Source organism: Ixodes scapularis, unplaced genomic scaffold, assembly GCF_016920785.2.
Source record: "Ixodes scapularis isolate PalLabHiFi unplaced genomic scaffold, ASM1692078v2 PGA_scaffold12__126_contigs__length_90152505, whole genome shotgun sequence".
NCBI lineage: Eukaryota > Metazoa > Arthropoda > Arachnida > Ixodida > Ixodidae > Ixodes > Ixodes scapularis.
In genome coordinates, this window is record NW_024609838.1 from 88,137,406 (window position 1) to 88,150,516 (window position 13,111).

Below are 13,111 nucleotides of genomic sequence, written 5' to 3' on the forward strand. Positions count from 1 at the left end.
ATGCGAAAGGAACAACTAAGCCTAAAGGAGTCGTTTAATAGCATTAACAAGCGGCTATCTACTATCGAAGCGACCATTGACGAGGTCAGAGGCACGGCGAAATTTTTTAAGAATTACGAAACTAAATGTCTGAGTTATACAGCACTGTTTCCCACTTGACGTCAGCAATTTCGCAAATGAAAAAGAAGGTTGATGACCTTGAAAACCGTAGCCGATGCAATAATCTAATTGTTTACGGCATACCTGAAGACCCCCGGGAGAACCCTGCTCAACTGAGGCAAAAGGTTTGCACTGACGTTTTTTATGGCATGCTGGACGTAACCGTTACCTCCATTGAAAGGATACACAGACGGGGTTACAGTAGAGGAACTAAGCCACAACCTGTCCTCCCAAACCTTCGTGATTTCAATGAGAAAACTAGTATCTTCAAAAATGCTCGGAAACTAAAAAATACCGGGATTTCTGTTTCCGATGACTACTCCAAGCCAGTCCAGCTACTTCGCAAAAAGTTATGGGACAGAGCAGCCCAGAACAGGGAACACGGAGATAAAGTCACCGTCGTATGTATAATAAAATGAAGATTAACGGTCTTACTTATGAGTGGAACGCTGAAAACGATGCCAAAGTTTTTGTTTCTAAAATAAACAAAACACGAGAGTCTGATGAAGGTATTTTGTCACCTTGACATGACGATTTTTGTTCAAATTAGTTAAAACTGATACATATAAACGCTAGTCTTGTAAATAAAGTTGATCTTGATTGCGTGCTACATGACTATGATCCTAAAGTGGTCACCGTGACGGAAACATGGTTACCCGAGGCAATCACAGATTCTGAGATAATTCCTCCTTTATATAACATACTTCGGAATGACCGAGAATATCGTGGCGGTGGCGTTGCCATAATCTTAAAAAATCGTTTAAATTTTGTAGTACTTGATGAAGTTTTGGAAATTGAGTCACTGTGGCTAAAATTAACTAGTATACTCCTGCAATCGTTATAGGTGTCGTTTACCGACCTCCGAATGCATGTCCATCCTTTCTTGAGGTGCTTACTGATTTTGTTTACAAAATAAAACAAAAACATCCGCACTTTTTGATGGCCGGTGATTTTAATTTGCCTTCAGTTGATTGGGAATCTCTCAGTAGCAGTTCCACGAACTGTCCCAATACTTCCCTACTAATTGACACAGCCTTCAATAATAATCTACTTCAAAACACGTATTACTGCGTCTTCTAATTCCGTACTCGACCTTATGTTCATATCCGACGCGATTGCAGCTTGCAACTATGAATGTAACGTAGTGGAAGGAATTTCTGATCATCTGATGGTGGTGGTTGAAATTTCAACTTCCAGAACTAAACAATCGCCGCGTAAACAGAATAATCCCACGCTTATTTTTAATTTTTCCAAAGCTGAGGATGAGTTCATTATTGACGCGCTGGAACTTTCCCTTGAGACGTTTTTAAATATGTGTTCAGACAGTTGTTCTATTGACCTTCTTTGAGGCTTTTTTAAGGAGGTTGTGCTTGAATGTTTACACAGTTTTGTTCCGATGAGCACTAAAGTTGGCACGCAAGTATAACCCGTGGATAACTCGTGAAATTCTGCTCTTGAAACGGAGAATTATTCGTGTTAGGAAGTGCAACAAATCTTTACCTATCTCTGAAATGAGAAGACAACTTAAAGCAATGATTCGCCTCGCCAAGTTTCGATTCAATAGTGTCACTCTGCAAACATGTTTGAAAGAATCGCCTAATAAATTCTGGAGGGCGTTATCGCCGGCCCGAAAAAAGATTTCCACACTTTTCATTTGAGACAGCCTATGAGACGATAATAGCGCTATCGCAGAAGGTTTTAACAAATATGTTGCGTGTGTCTTCACTATGGATAATGGCACCGTGCCTTGTTTTGATCAGCTGTCCGCTTTATCAACGTTACCTGATATCATTATCTCTACAGAAGGAATAGTCTCAGCTCTGCTTAATCTTCCAGCAAATAAAGCCATTGGTGCTGACGGTATTCCAAATTCATTTTTGATTCGCTACGCTGAATGGTGCTCGAAATATCTTTACCTTATTTTTCAAAGGTCTTTAGCAGAATCTGTCATTCCTGCTGAGTGGAAATATGCAAAAGTAATTCCCGTTCACAAAACTGGCTCCCTGCTACTTCCGGTAAACTATAGGCCTATTTCATTACTTCCTTACTGTTCGAAACTGCTAGAGCATATTGTTTTTAAACACCTCGCGAATTACTTAGAAAACAATGCTTTTTTATTTTCAAATCAACATGGCTTCCCTCATGGCCTTTCTACTACGACACAGTTACTTGAAACAGTCCATGATTTCACAAATATCCTGAATCGATCCAAACAAATTGACGTCATATTCCTAGATCCTTCTAAAGCTTTTGATAAAGTATCACATAGCAAACTTCTCCTTAAACTTAAATAAATTGTTCAAAACAAAGGTATCTTTTGCTGGCTCGAGAACTACTTACAGGACAGAAAACAGTATGTACAGATCAATTCGAGTGAATCATCACTAGTCCCTGTTTTATCAGGTGTTCCGCAAGGGTCGGTCCTGGGGCCATTACTGTTCTCAATTTTTATAAACGATTTAACCGCTAATATTCCAGTACGTGTTTGACTGTTTGCAGACAATGTGGTTTTATTTACAGAAGTCAATGAAATAGGTACTAATGACCAGACTCTACTAAACACCTGCTTGTCCAAGATGACGCACTGGTGTGACTCATGGCAGATGTCATTGAATGTCAAGAAGTGTGTTCGAATGCATATGACTTGTAAATTAAGCCATCTTTCTTTCAATTATTCCATTAATAGTACTTCACTAGCCGAAGTTACTTCTTATAAATACTTGGATGTCATTATATTGAATGACCTACGTTGGAACACTCATATCATGCCTACTGCGCGCAAAGCACTATCCAAGTTATGGTACTTAATACGAAATTTAAAACATGCCTCATCCGACAATAAATTGACAACCTATAAAACTTTTATATTACCCATCCTAGAATATGCTTCGGTGGTTTGGGTCCGTTTACAAGTACCAACATAAACGTCCTTGAAAATGTTCAAAGAAAAAGTCTACGCTTTATTCATAATAAATTCCTACGAAAATATCTCGTCTCTGAACTGTACGATTTATTAAGCAACCGGTTCAAAATCAACATCTCTAAATATATTTCACTTGCACCTCAAAATTATCCTGTGCGAAGTTATCATTGCAAAACACTCAAAGAATTCTGTCAGATTAATGCGTTTAAGTATTCTTTTTTTCCAAGGACTGTTCACGACTGGAACTCCCTGCCAAGCGATATAATAACAGCATCACCAGAGTCGTCCTTCTTTAATAAACTCTGCGATTTTTGTGATTCTTGTATCTGATGCTCCTTTATTAATTTTTTACAATGAAGATAGTCTTTGTATAACGTATATGTTTAGTCCTTCGTGTGTTTTTGGATCAGCTAGAACGAATATCCTTGTGCTTGTTACCTGCTGTTTTTTAATTATTGTTTTTGTGTACCATATGTTGTAAACCACTCCTACCACGTCTCCTGAAATAGGAGACAGTAGTATCAATAAATAAAAAATAAATAAATAAAACTTCATCTTAGACTAAACTGCCAAAAGGGCTACAGGCACGAGTGTTAATGGTGATGCTTATTGCATGCCTAAAACACCATAAAGGCTTTGAAATTATTGTTAACAGCAAAAGTCAGTTCAGCAAAAAATAAAAAAAAAACAGTAAATCTAACGTGCAAAGTTAGACGCATTCTGGTATTTGAAAGTAAAATAAAGCGTGGAAAAGAAAATATGCTGAGGGAGGCTATGCAAAGCATGAGTTCGTCTGCCTCTTTTTTTTTAGGGTTTGTGGCGACGTTAGAATGCTGAGCTCTGGTCGACTCCAATTGAAGAATAGTGGGTAGACCTCAATGCAAGCCGCCTAGGTCTGCCCACTATCCTTCAATCAGAGTTTTCTGAAGTCGCAACAATTCCTGCAAAAGAAGCAGACAAACTTAAACTCCGGATTGCAAAAAACCTGCATTTGATAGGTAGCTTTCTAGCTAGTGCTTTTGCCGTGCAACCATTTGTGCAGCTAAGGCATAATCTAATGAAATAGATTTTGTATTTATGGCTTCTGCTGCAGTTCATTTTAAAGGTACTGTACTGTAATATCAAGTTGGCCAAATGGAGAACATCTAGCATGAAGGACTGACAAGGACACAAAAAGGGCGGGGCTAGCACCATACCCCTGCTTAAGGGGAGACACTGCCCAGAAAAAAAAAATTTCTGCAAAAAGAGTTGATTTTGAAAAATTACATCTTTACATCCACCGACATCTAGAGAGTATTCCCAAAAAGTTTCATTAATTTTCACTGTATAGTTAATTTTTTATAAATTATTTTCTGTCCACCAAAGCTATAGAAAAGGTAGGGTTTGGAGCACTTTGAACACATTTTTCTCCGTTCCACTTTTTGGTATAAATTCCATTTTAGTCAATCTATCGTTTGATAATGGCAAAACAGGGAAAGCTCATTCTTCCCTTTTCCTGACTGAAATTTAATAAGGAGTGCGGCTATGGAACTTTTTCGTTACTTTACGGATGTCTTTTGTAAAAAATGTTGACATTTTGTCGAAGGCACAGAAGACCAAAAAGTTGACCAATTTTGCAGAAGAGAAAATTTATAGAAATAAATTACTTTTTAGAAAAAAATGCTCCATAGCCGCATCCTCTAGGCATTCTGCTACATATCTAGCAAATAAAAATTTTTAATATCGCAACAGTTTTCTGACGATAGATTAACTAAACAATGTAGGCGTGTTGCTGATAGAAGCTACCCTTATTTCCTTCTCATTTAACCGACAGACCTGAAATTTTGTTATACACCCTCTAGCATGACCACCAGCCTACCCTGTAAATTTCATTAATTTTAAGACAAGGGTTCAAAAGTTGACCCCCCTAGGGGGTGTGCCCCCTTAAGATGTATAGATGTGGATGCTGCATACGTTGTAGCTGCGAGGTAAAGTTTTTCTCACCTCAGTTTCGTGCGGCACCGCCGGATGACTCTTCAATAAGTGGCTGGCGGTAGCCCGTCACGGGCCTGGTTTTTCACGCTTCTCTATGCGAGAGGCTCGTTTTTAAAGTGTTTTTTTTTAGGTGTGCCACGTCACGTAGAACTGGGCACTTGCGCTACTCATGTTGCTTAGACGCAACTTCGTCATTAACCCCGGTTTTGTACCTGAATGGCGGCAAGAGCAGTTTTACGAGTGCATCGAACGCTTACCCGACTGGTGCGTTTGGCGTCCCATTTTCCGCCCATGTTTCGAAAGTGGTCCCAAAGCGGCAACAAATGACGTCGCAAAAGCCGGAGTGCTACGCTGCCCGATGTTACGATCATGGTGGTTGGGCGCGCAAGTTCCGGATAAAAGTACGAGGAAATGCGGGTGTCGCTGTCGTCACGGCATCCCAACTCCTGGCTGTCGAAAATTCCGTGGACCTTCGTGCTGGGGAGTGACAGTTCGACGGAGGGACCGCTTTTTTGGAGGGTGGAGGGACCGCTTTTTTTGGACGCGGTACACGCACTGGTCGGAGACGCATTGCGGGAAGTGTATTTCGATGCCGTGATCGCCCGACACGAAATGTATCCGTAATCCAATGCCTTTGTCATTCCTGCCGCAGATCTGGGACTTGGCGGATGCGGGTGGCAAGGGTTTCCTCGACAAGCGGGGCTTCTTCGTGGCACTGAAGCTGGTCGCGCTGGTACAGAGCGGCAGGCCGCCTTCCACGGCGCAGCTGGGGGTGCCGGCACCACCGCCATGCATGGTGCAGGTTCTTTCTTGGCTCACTTTGGCTTTCCTCTCTTTGGAGGAATGGATGAATGGATGCTAATGGCTGTATTCTTTGTAATGGGTGGTAGCTTGCACCGCCTAGCCTATAGCAGTGTTTGCCACGCCCGAGTATATTTAGCCACGTCGTGGTGATTCAGTTTGGTTTGCTCTCTGCCCCTTCCGAATGGGCTTTCATTTTTTACTAAGCGTGTAGTGATACGTGCAAGCGAGTGATGAAAGCATTGTTTTACTTTGTAATGTTGGACGGCGCATAGTTTGTTTTTGGTTAGGTGTCTTGTACATTGGTATGGTCGTTCGTTGTTGCAGAATGGCGTATCTATGTTGTTTAAACTCTGGCTGTATGGCAAACACGCAGATCTAGAAATTAGTAATTAACTCGCAATTCGACGACTGTGATAAAACAAGGAAGTTATGGTTCCGAATAAGCAAAGGCTGAGCAAGGTCGCTCCAAAGAGTGACCTTGAAGTTTGAGGTTAAGCTGCCACTGCGCAGTACAGGGTCTTCAAAAGTACAATACGAGAAAAATGCAGCAGCAGACATTGTTTAACATCTTGCCCATGAAATAGTGTATATTTTATTAGTAAATATTTTTTGTGGAGCATGCTACAGTATTACTGAGAACAAAAATTGCATTCGGCATGCGGGGAAAAAAGGTACCCGGCAATTAAAGGGTTAAGTAGCGAGTTTTCCCCAGCCACCCATTATGAACCAAGCAACCCCTTGGTATGTGCATACAATAAAGCAAACTCTAAAATTATTATTTTTTTTTTTTTTGCTGTAGATATGGTTTTTGAAGGAAGTGAAGTTGGGATTTGCACAGCCGTAGCAATGCCATGCTGTCGTCGTCAAAGTTTAGCGGGCTAACGTCCGAATAACGTTCGCAGTCTGTCAACATTGCGGTTTATGCGACCACGTGGTTGGACGTGCGTCGGGGCACGACGCGACATGGAACGACACGAGTCGGTGTCATGTGACTCGCGGGGAGAAGTTGCGGCGTCACGTGACTTTGCACTGTCACTCTGCCTAAATTTGTGTGCATATTGCCTTTGCATTCTGCATGCCAACATCCGGATAGTAGATCAAAGGAGTGCCCCAATTTATTTTTCAATTTCGACTGTAGTTTGGGAAGTCCAGTTCTGACAGAATGACAATGCCTGGGAGGAGTTTTAGTTTTCCCGGCTCCAGTGCCAACTTCCTACTGTAAAATATCGAGCAAGCGCCCACTCAAAGTATGAAGGTAATCGCCAAAAAATAGGGGAGGGGCCCACGGGGGGTCATCAATTTCACATAATATGTACTGTAGATATCTTTTCAGATGTTTCAAATATTGGGGGTGACCGCCTAGTGCGGAATGGGCGGATGCACAGTATTCTACGGTAACTTGGATGCCAGCGTCTCGTGAGCATGGAGCGGGGAAAAAGACAAGGAGCGCGTTCTGGGAGCCAGGCATTTGTAAGGCACGCCGTTCTCAGCCTGTCAGCAACTATTATAACTGCGCGTCGTAAAAAGGCGACGGCTGCGGACCTGTCGTCCGAATCTCGAGCGGTAACGAGAAGTGGTTGGCATTTTCAGGCCGACCAGGTGAGGGGAGGCAGTGCGGACTGGTCCATCAAGGTAAGTTAGACGTGTTGGTGGAGTCCGTCACGGTTTGTCAGAAACCGCGTCGGTGCTACAGTGCCCGGAACGAGTCTCCAGCCGGTGTGTTTACCGTGTGCTCAAATGTGGTCCCTAGATTGATGCCCGACGACTTCAAACTTGTACGCTTGGGAATGATTAAAATTACGGGAGCATGCTTAAGCTTCGCCTTTAAGAGGGGAACGCTATAGCTAAACATAAACCCCCGCTCGTTCCCAAGCCATGCAAGCGTGTCTGCGTGGCCCAGTCGGTAGTGTGTCAGGCTCGCAACTGAAAAGTCATGGATTCGAATCTCGCCTCCGCCTAAAATTCTTCAATTTTTTGCTTCAAGGCAAATGAATTACTTTATAAAGTGAAATCACTTGAGACATGCGGCGATTTTTAATTTATACGTTTTAATTACTTTCATTATGACCGTGACGTTTCGCGTGAGCGTTGTGGGTTACTTGAAATTCCCGCACGAGATCATGTGGCTGTGATGACATGGCCGTATCGACCAATCAAGATTTTTCCGTCCCACGCCACTGATGCCGGCTCTTCTGCGACATGAGCTCCTTAAAACTTGCGCTTTAAAGAATGGAGGTTGTCCAACTATGCTCCAATAAGAACCCGACGTTTCGAGGTCTACTCGGCTTCTTGGGGGGTGATGGCCATTGAGGGGCACTATTTTTGTTTTCGTCTTCTTTTACGAAGATGCACTCCTTTCTTAATCGGCGACGTCTCCGAGCACGTAGACGTAGATGGATGGTGAAGCGCAGAGAGAGAAAGATGAAACTTTGTTAGGCCCAAAGATTATGAACAGGGGGCCTTAGTCCAGGGCCCCTCTAGTGGCATACTCTAGATGTAATCGGCCAGGCAAAATTGATCTGAGAATGAGAAGCGCAGAGGCACCTACAGACTACGGTGGAAAACCTCAGTGCCTTACCATCCGTCTACGTCCACGGGCTTTGAGACATCGTTGATTCAAAAAAGGAGCTCGCCGCCGTAGAGGAAAACGAAAATACCGCTCTCGACGGTCGTTGCCACAGTCGCCCCCGGAGAAGAGGGAGTCTATTTCGAAACACTGGGCTTGCATTAGGGCTCGGTGGGACGTCCTCCTTTTTAATTATTCTTCCACACAATCGGGCAGATCTCTGTCAGATGTTCACGTTTGAGCATCTGTTCGCTCACGTCGTGCTGTTGCCCACCACGATCTTGGCAGTGGCTCGGCAGTGGAAGGGGAGGTGGCAGACGGTGGTTCTGCTTTAGGTCACTTTCCCACTTGGCATTTCACGGAAGCTTCGGCGGCCAGAACTCGGGACCCTGCAACTACGGCCACCGTTGCGTCCACTCGCCTTTTTTGCCATTGTGCCGTTGGATCAAGACGTGCCAATTGAGTAATGTGTCGCCTCTAATCACTTTCGACGTATAGGACAGTAAACGCGTCAGTCGAAGATGCGTTCCAAGCACCTTAGCAGTTTTGTGATGCCTCGAGCGCATTTCAGACTTAGGTGTTTAACGTATGTTGCCACCTGTCCGGATTTTGACTGGCACGGCCGTTTTATTTTTGGATAGAAGGCCGGTTGCTGATCTGTATCTAAATTCAACCATCATTTGCCACTTTTTTTCAACTATCCGAGTGCAATCTAGGATAGTTGATCATTTTTTTCTTAGGGGGGTGAAGGGGGGGGGGGGGGGGGGGTTATAAATATATTCTAGACCATCAACGTCGGGTATACAGTCGAACCTGTTTATAACGAACAGCAGGAAACGCTACAATCAGTTCGATATAGCAAGTAATTCGATATAGGAAAAAACATTTACAACAAACTTTTACGATGCGTTCGTTGTAAGGCGAGAGCTTTTCCTTCTTTCTCATCTCATCGCTTCCACCTTGTAACAACGGGGTGGAAAGATTTCTTTTTTCTTTTTTGCATGCGTGCATGGTTTGTTTTTTAGCTTATCTCTCCTTCTGAATCGCTTCGCTTCGTGGAAAACCGTTATGGGGATGAAAAGTTTTTTTTTTTTTTCTGTGCGTGTGTACAGTGTATTTTTTAGATTTCTACCCTTCTGAATCGCTTCTCTTCACTCAATTATCTTTGCAACTTGAGCTTTTGGAATGTTCTTTCTTTCTTACTTTTTTTTTGGGGGGGGGGGGAAGGGAGAGGCTAGAAGACGATTGTTTGCACGTTTTTAGAAACCTTCCTTGGGGAAAAAGTTTGATATAGCCAATATGTTGTTCGTTATAAAAATTAATTTTTACATGCATTTTTATTTAAATTTTCCGTGAGTTCGTTATCAACAATAATTCGCTGTACGTGGGTTCGTTCTAAATGGGTTTCACTGTATAGGCGCACATGCATCATCTATTTTTAAGCATATGTTGTAAATATTGTCCCGGTCCGTGGAATTGTTTATTTAGTTGCAAAGAAAACATACTTTTCGTAAAAGCCTGGCACATTTTCTATTCAGTGTAGCACGTATAGAGTCTTTGCGATTTACCTAAGGGATCAGAGAACGGCGGACAAGACACCACTTTGAATCCGAGGACGCAGTCTTTTTGTAATTCATGATTCGAGAGGTATGAAAACATGCTCACATTACACAAATTCACGAATAACCATGAGCTTTTACACAAGGTCGTGACGGTGCTCGTTGTCTATACGCGCATTTCGCTACCAAAAACTCCAAAACCAGATTCTTTAAAATGATAGATTTACGATTGAAATCTGCACAATGATGCTCAGTCTTGGAGCCATTTTACTCTAAGCATTTATTTGCAGTCATTTATACGTAAACTCTAATGATCAGTTTTCCATCTGCTGCACAGGATGAGTAGAGGTGCGAGATTTGTTTTTTTGGCACTTTTATTTGATTAAATGGTATGCCTCTATGTGTGTTATTGAGTTCAGTGTTGCGTATTTGTGTACTTACATACACTATGAATAGGGCCACGTGTTTTCGGATAAATCCGAGAAACTCCGAACAACACCTGCCGGTAAAATTTTTGTCAATTCTAATTTATCTGATAAACTCCGAATTGTTATGTGCCCATGCCAGCCCCCCCCCCCCCCCCCTTCCCCCTCCACAACAAAAAAAGAAAAAAGTAATTTTTCTTTTTTTTTTTTACATTTTGAGCAGCGCAGGATCAATGGTCCTGGGAAAATGACACCATAAATATCTTTCAAGCCTCGGACCGTTGTCAAAAGGGGGTCTTAGGGCTTGCCTCGTCAAGGTTGGTTCAGGGAAACATTTGTGTCACGACAAAAGCCACTTTTGGTTTCCAGTTTGGGCCATGGGATTTGGGATTTAGAGAAAGGAGAGGGTATGTTTCTGGGGGGTAACAGTGAAAGCTATGGACCATAGGGATTGTATAAAATAGGGAAGAGGGGCAGTTGAAACTTCTCTATTACATCCTTAACCACTCCACCTCGCGCGGCCGCGGGATAGATTGATGGGATGACTACGAGCTTCCTCGCGGCTACCTCCGGCAGTTTGTTGATTGTAAGGTATCGACGTCTATCGAAGCCACACTTGTGTGCGATTTTTGTCGTGGGACAAATTAGCATTGCCAATGACACCAACGCCAAATTCAACTGAAGAAATCTTAATTGATACAAGCGCGTTTTATTTTTTATCTGGCATACGTCTGCATCCGGTTATTATTTATTTTTTAATAGGAAACACTGCGAAATTAATTTTCGAATTTCGGAGAATTGAGGATTTACGAAAAATAAACTCTGATAAACACAGAATTTTTGCTAAAAAATAAACTCCGAAAAATACCCTCCGAATTTCACGAAAAATAAACTCAGAAAACACGGAGCCCTAACTGATGTGTTAATAGATCTGCGTTAAATCGAGAGACCACATTTTAGGACATGGTAAATAGTCCGAGACGCGTTAGATGCACCATAGCAGCACTGCATGCTTTTTGTCCCCGAGGGAACTGCCTCCCTGTCAAACATCATTGTCACAGATTGAAACGTGTGGTTGTTCGCGTCCAGTTTCCGGTTTCATTAGAGCTTGCTGTCGGAAGTTGATTCATTTTCTGCCTGCTTCGTGAGTGAAGGTATGGGTGCGCCTGATCTCACTGGATCTTAATTACAAAAGCGCAAAAAACAAGGGTAGGGCAAAGAATGAACAGGACAAGCGCTTACTAACGGTTAGTAGGCGCTTGTCCTGTTCATTCTTTGTCCTGTCCTTGTCCTTTGTGCTTTTGTAATTAAGATGTTTAACCAACTAGCCTAACAGTTAGTTTTAACTCACTGGATCCTGGAACTGTTGTGATATTGCCTCTCCTGCCTGCTAGCAAGACACATCCAGATACTTACGTTCGGACAACAAAAACCTCGTAAGGCGATTGGCTGAATATTGCCTGTTGCAATGGCGATTGCCATTTCGGTCCTTTCAAATTTTCGAAGCTTCGAAAGGATCATTCCCGTGCAGTCGCGCCAAGGTTGCGATGCCACGTTATCGTACTTAAAGCGTTCCTCACCAGTATTAGCACCTTGGCACTGTATACGACCTCAACTTATCATGCCACCTTATTTCCACAGATCTGTTTTAATTGTATTTTTTCTTTGTGCGTAATTTGTGGCAAGAAAATTATTTTTCAATGCCACATTGACTCCACATGTGTTGGTGGTGCGGAAAGATATGTGCTTGTTTCTGCGGTGTCTCTGTATACAAAGAATGCCTTCATAAAGCAAAATGTCACCGCAAATTTTGATCAGCTCGCCCAGAAAGAAGAAACTGCTCATTTTATGGACCAAAATGGTAACTGTACAAAGACCTTGGCGCTACTTTCCCACAATCCAGTGACTTTAGGGGTACCCACGAATTATCCGCGGATTGAATTGGGTCGATGCGGCCAAGATTTCATCTTGCTTTGCAGACAGGGAATGGAACTTATAGTCTGTTGCAACCTAAGAACGAAGGGCGAGGGTAAGACGGGCCGGGGAGGAGGAAGCAGACGGAACGCTAAAGAGAGAAGGAGGTTTCCCTCACTCTTCTCCAGCGTTCCGTCTGCTTCCTCCTCCCCAGCCTGTCTTACCCTCGCCCTTCGTTCTTAGGTTGCAACGGACTATACATAGGGTGTTCCACAGATGCCAGTTGGACGAGACAGTCAAAGTTTGTACATTAGATGGGAGTGTGAATGTTTTAGATGCACAAAGTTGCTCGAGATAGCACTGGCTGATACCATGATGCGTAGGCACCTCATGTCTGCCTCCTAGCCATACCTAAAGAAGTCATTTTTAAAGTCCGATTTTTTTTGGTCAAAAACTCTGAAATTCTTAAAAATAAAAAATAGGGTGGTTAAAAAAAACAAAAAACCTTTCAGCAACGGCGGACGTCAGGGATTGCAGAAAGCATACTAATTAGCTAAATGATTTAGTAAAACTTACTAATCAACTTTTTGATTAGGGAAGTAAACGTACGGTTGTGAGTTGGAAATCAGCCGAGCATCGTCGAAAACCATGAAATCAACTCCTTTGAGAAGGACATCAGGCAGGTGCAGCTTTTTACGGCATTCCGAACAAGAAGTCATTTCGACTCAATTATATGTTTCAGTTTCCTATCAAAGCTTCTCTTTGCGCCCGTTATTCTGCCTGCAGG

The 13,111-nt window shown here is 42.8% G+C and overlaps 1 protein-coding gene across 4 annotated transcripts in view; it reads left to right on the forward strand.

Annotated features, from left to right (window-relative positions):
• LOC8025616 (epidermal growth factor receptor substrate 15-like 1) overlaps nucleotides 1-13,111 on the forward strand; it is an 82,568-nt gene that overhangs the window by 14,108 nt on the left and 55,349 nt on the right. For all 4 annotated transcript variants that reach the window (XM_040215342.3, XM_040215343.3, XM_040502755.2 and 1 more), the window contains exons 4-5: nucleotides 5,709-5,852; nucleotides 7,451-7,492. In XM_040215342.3, the coding sequence (XP_040071276.1) occupies nucleotides 5,709-5,852; nucleotides 7,451-7,492 (186 nt within the window). The remainder of the gene's footprint in view (nucleotides 1-5,708; nucleotides 5,853-7,450; nucleotides 7,493-13,111) is intronic.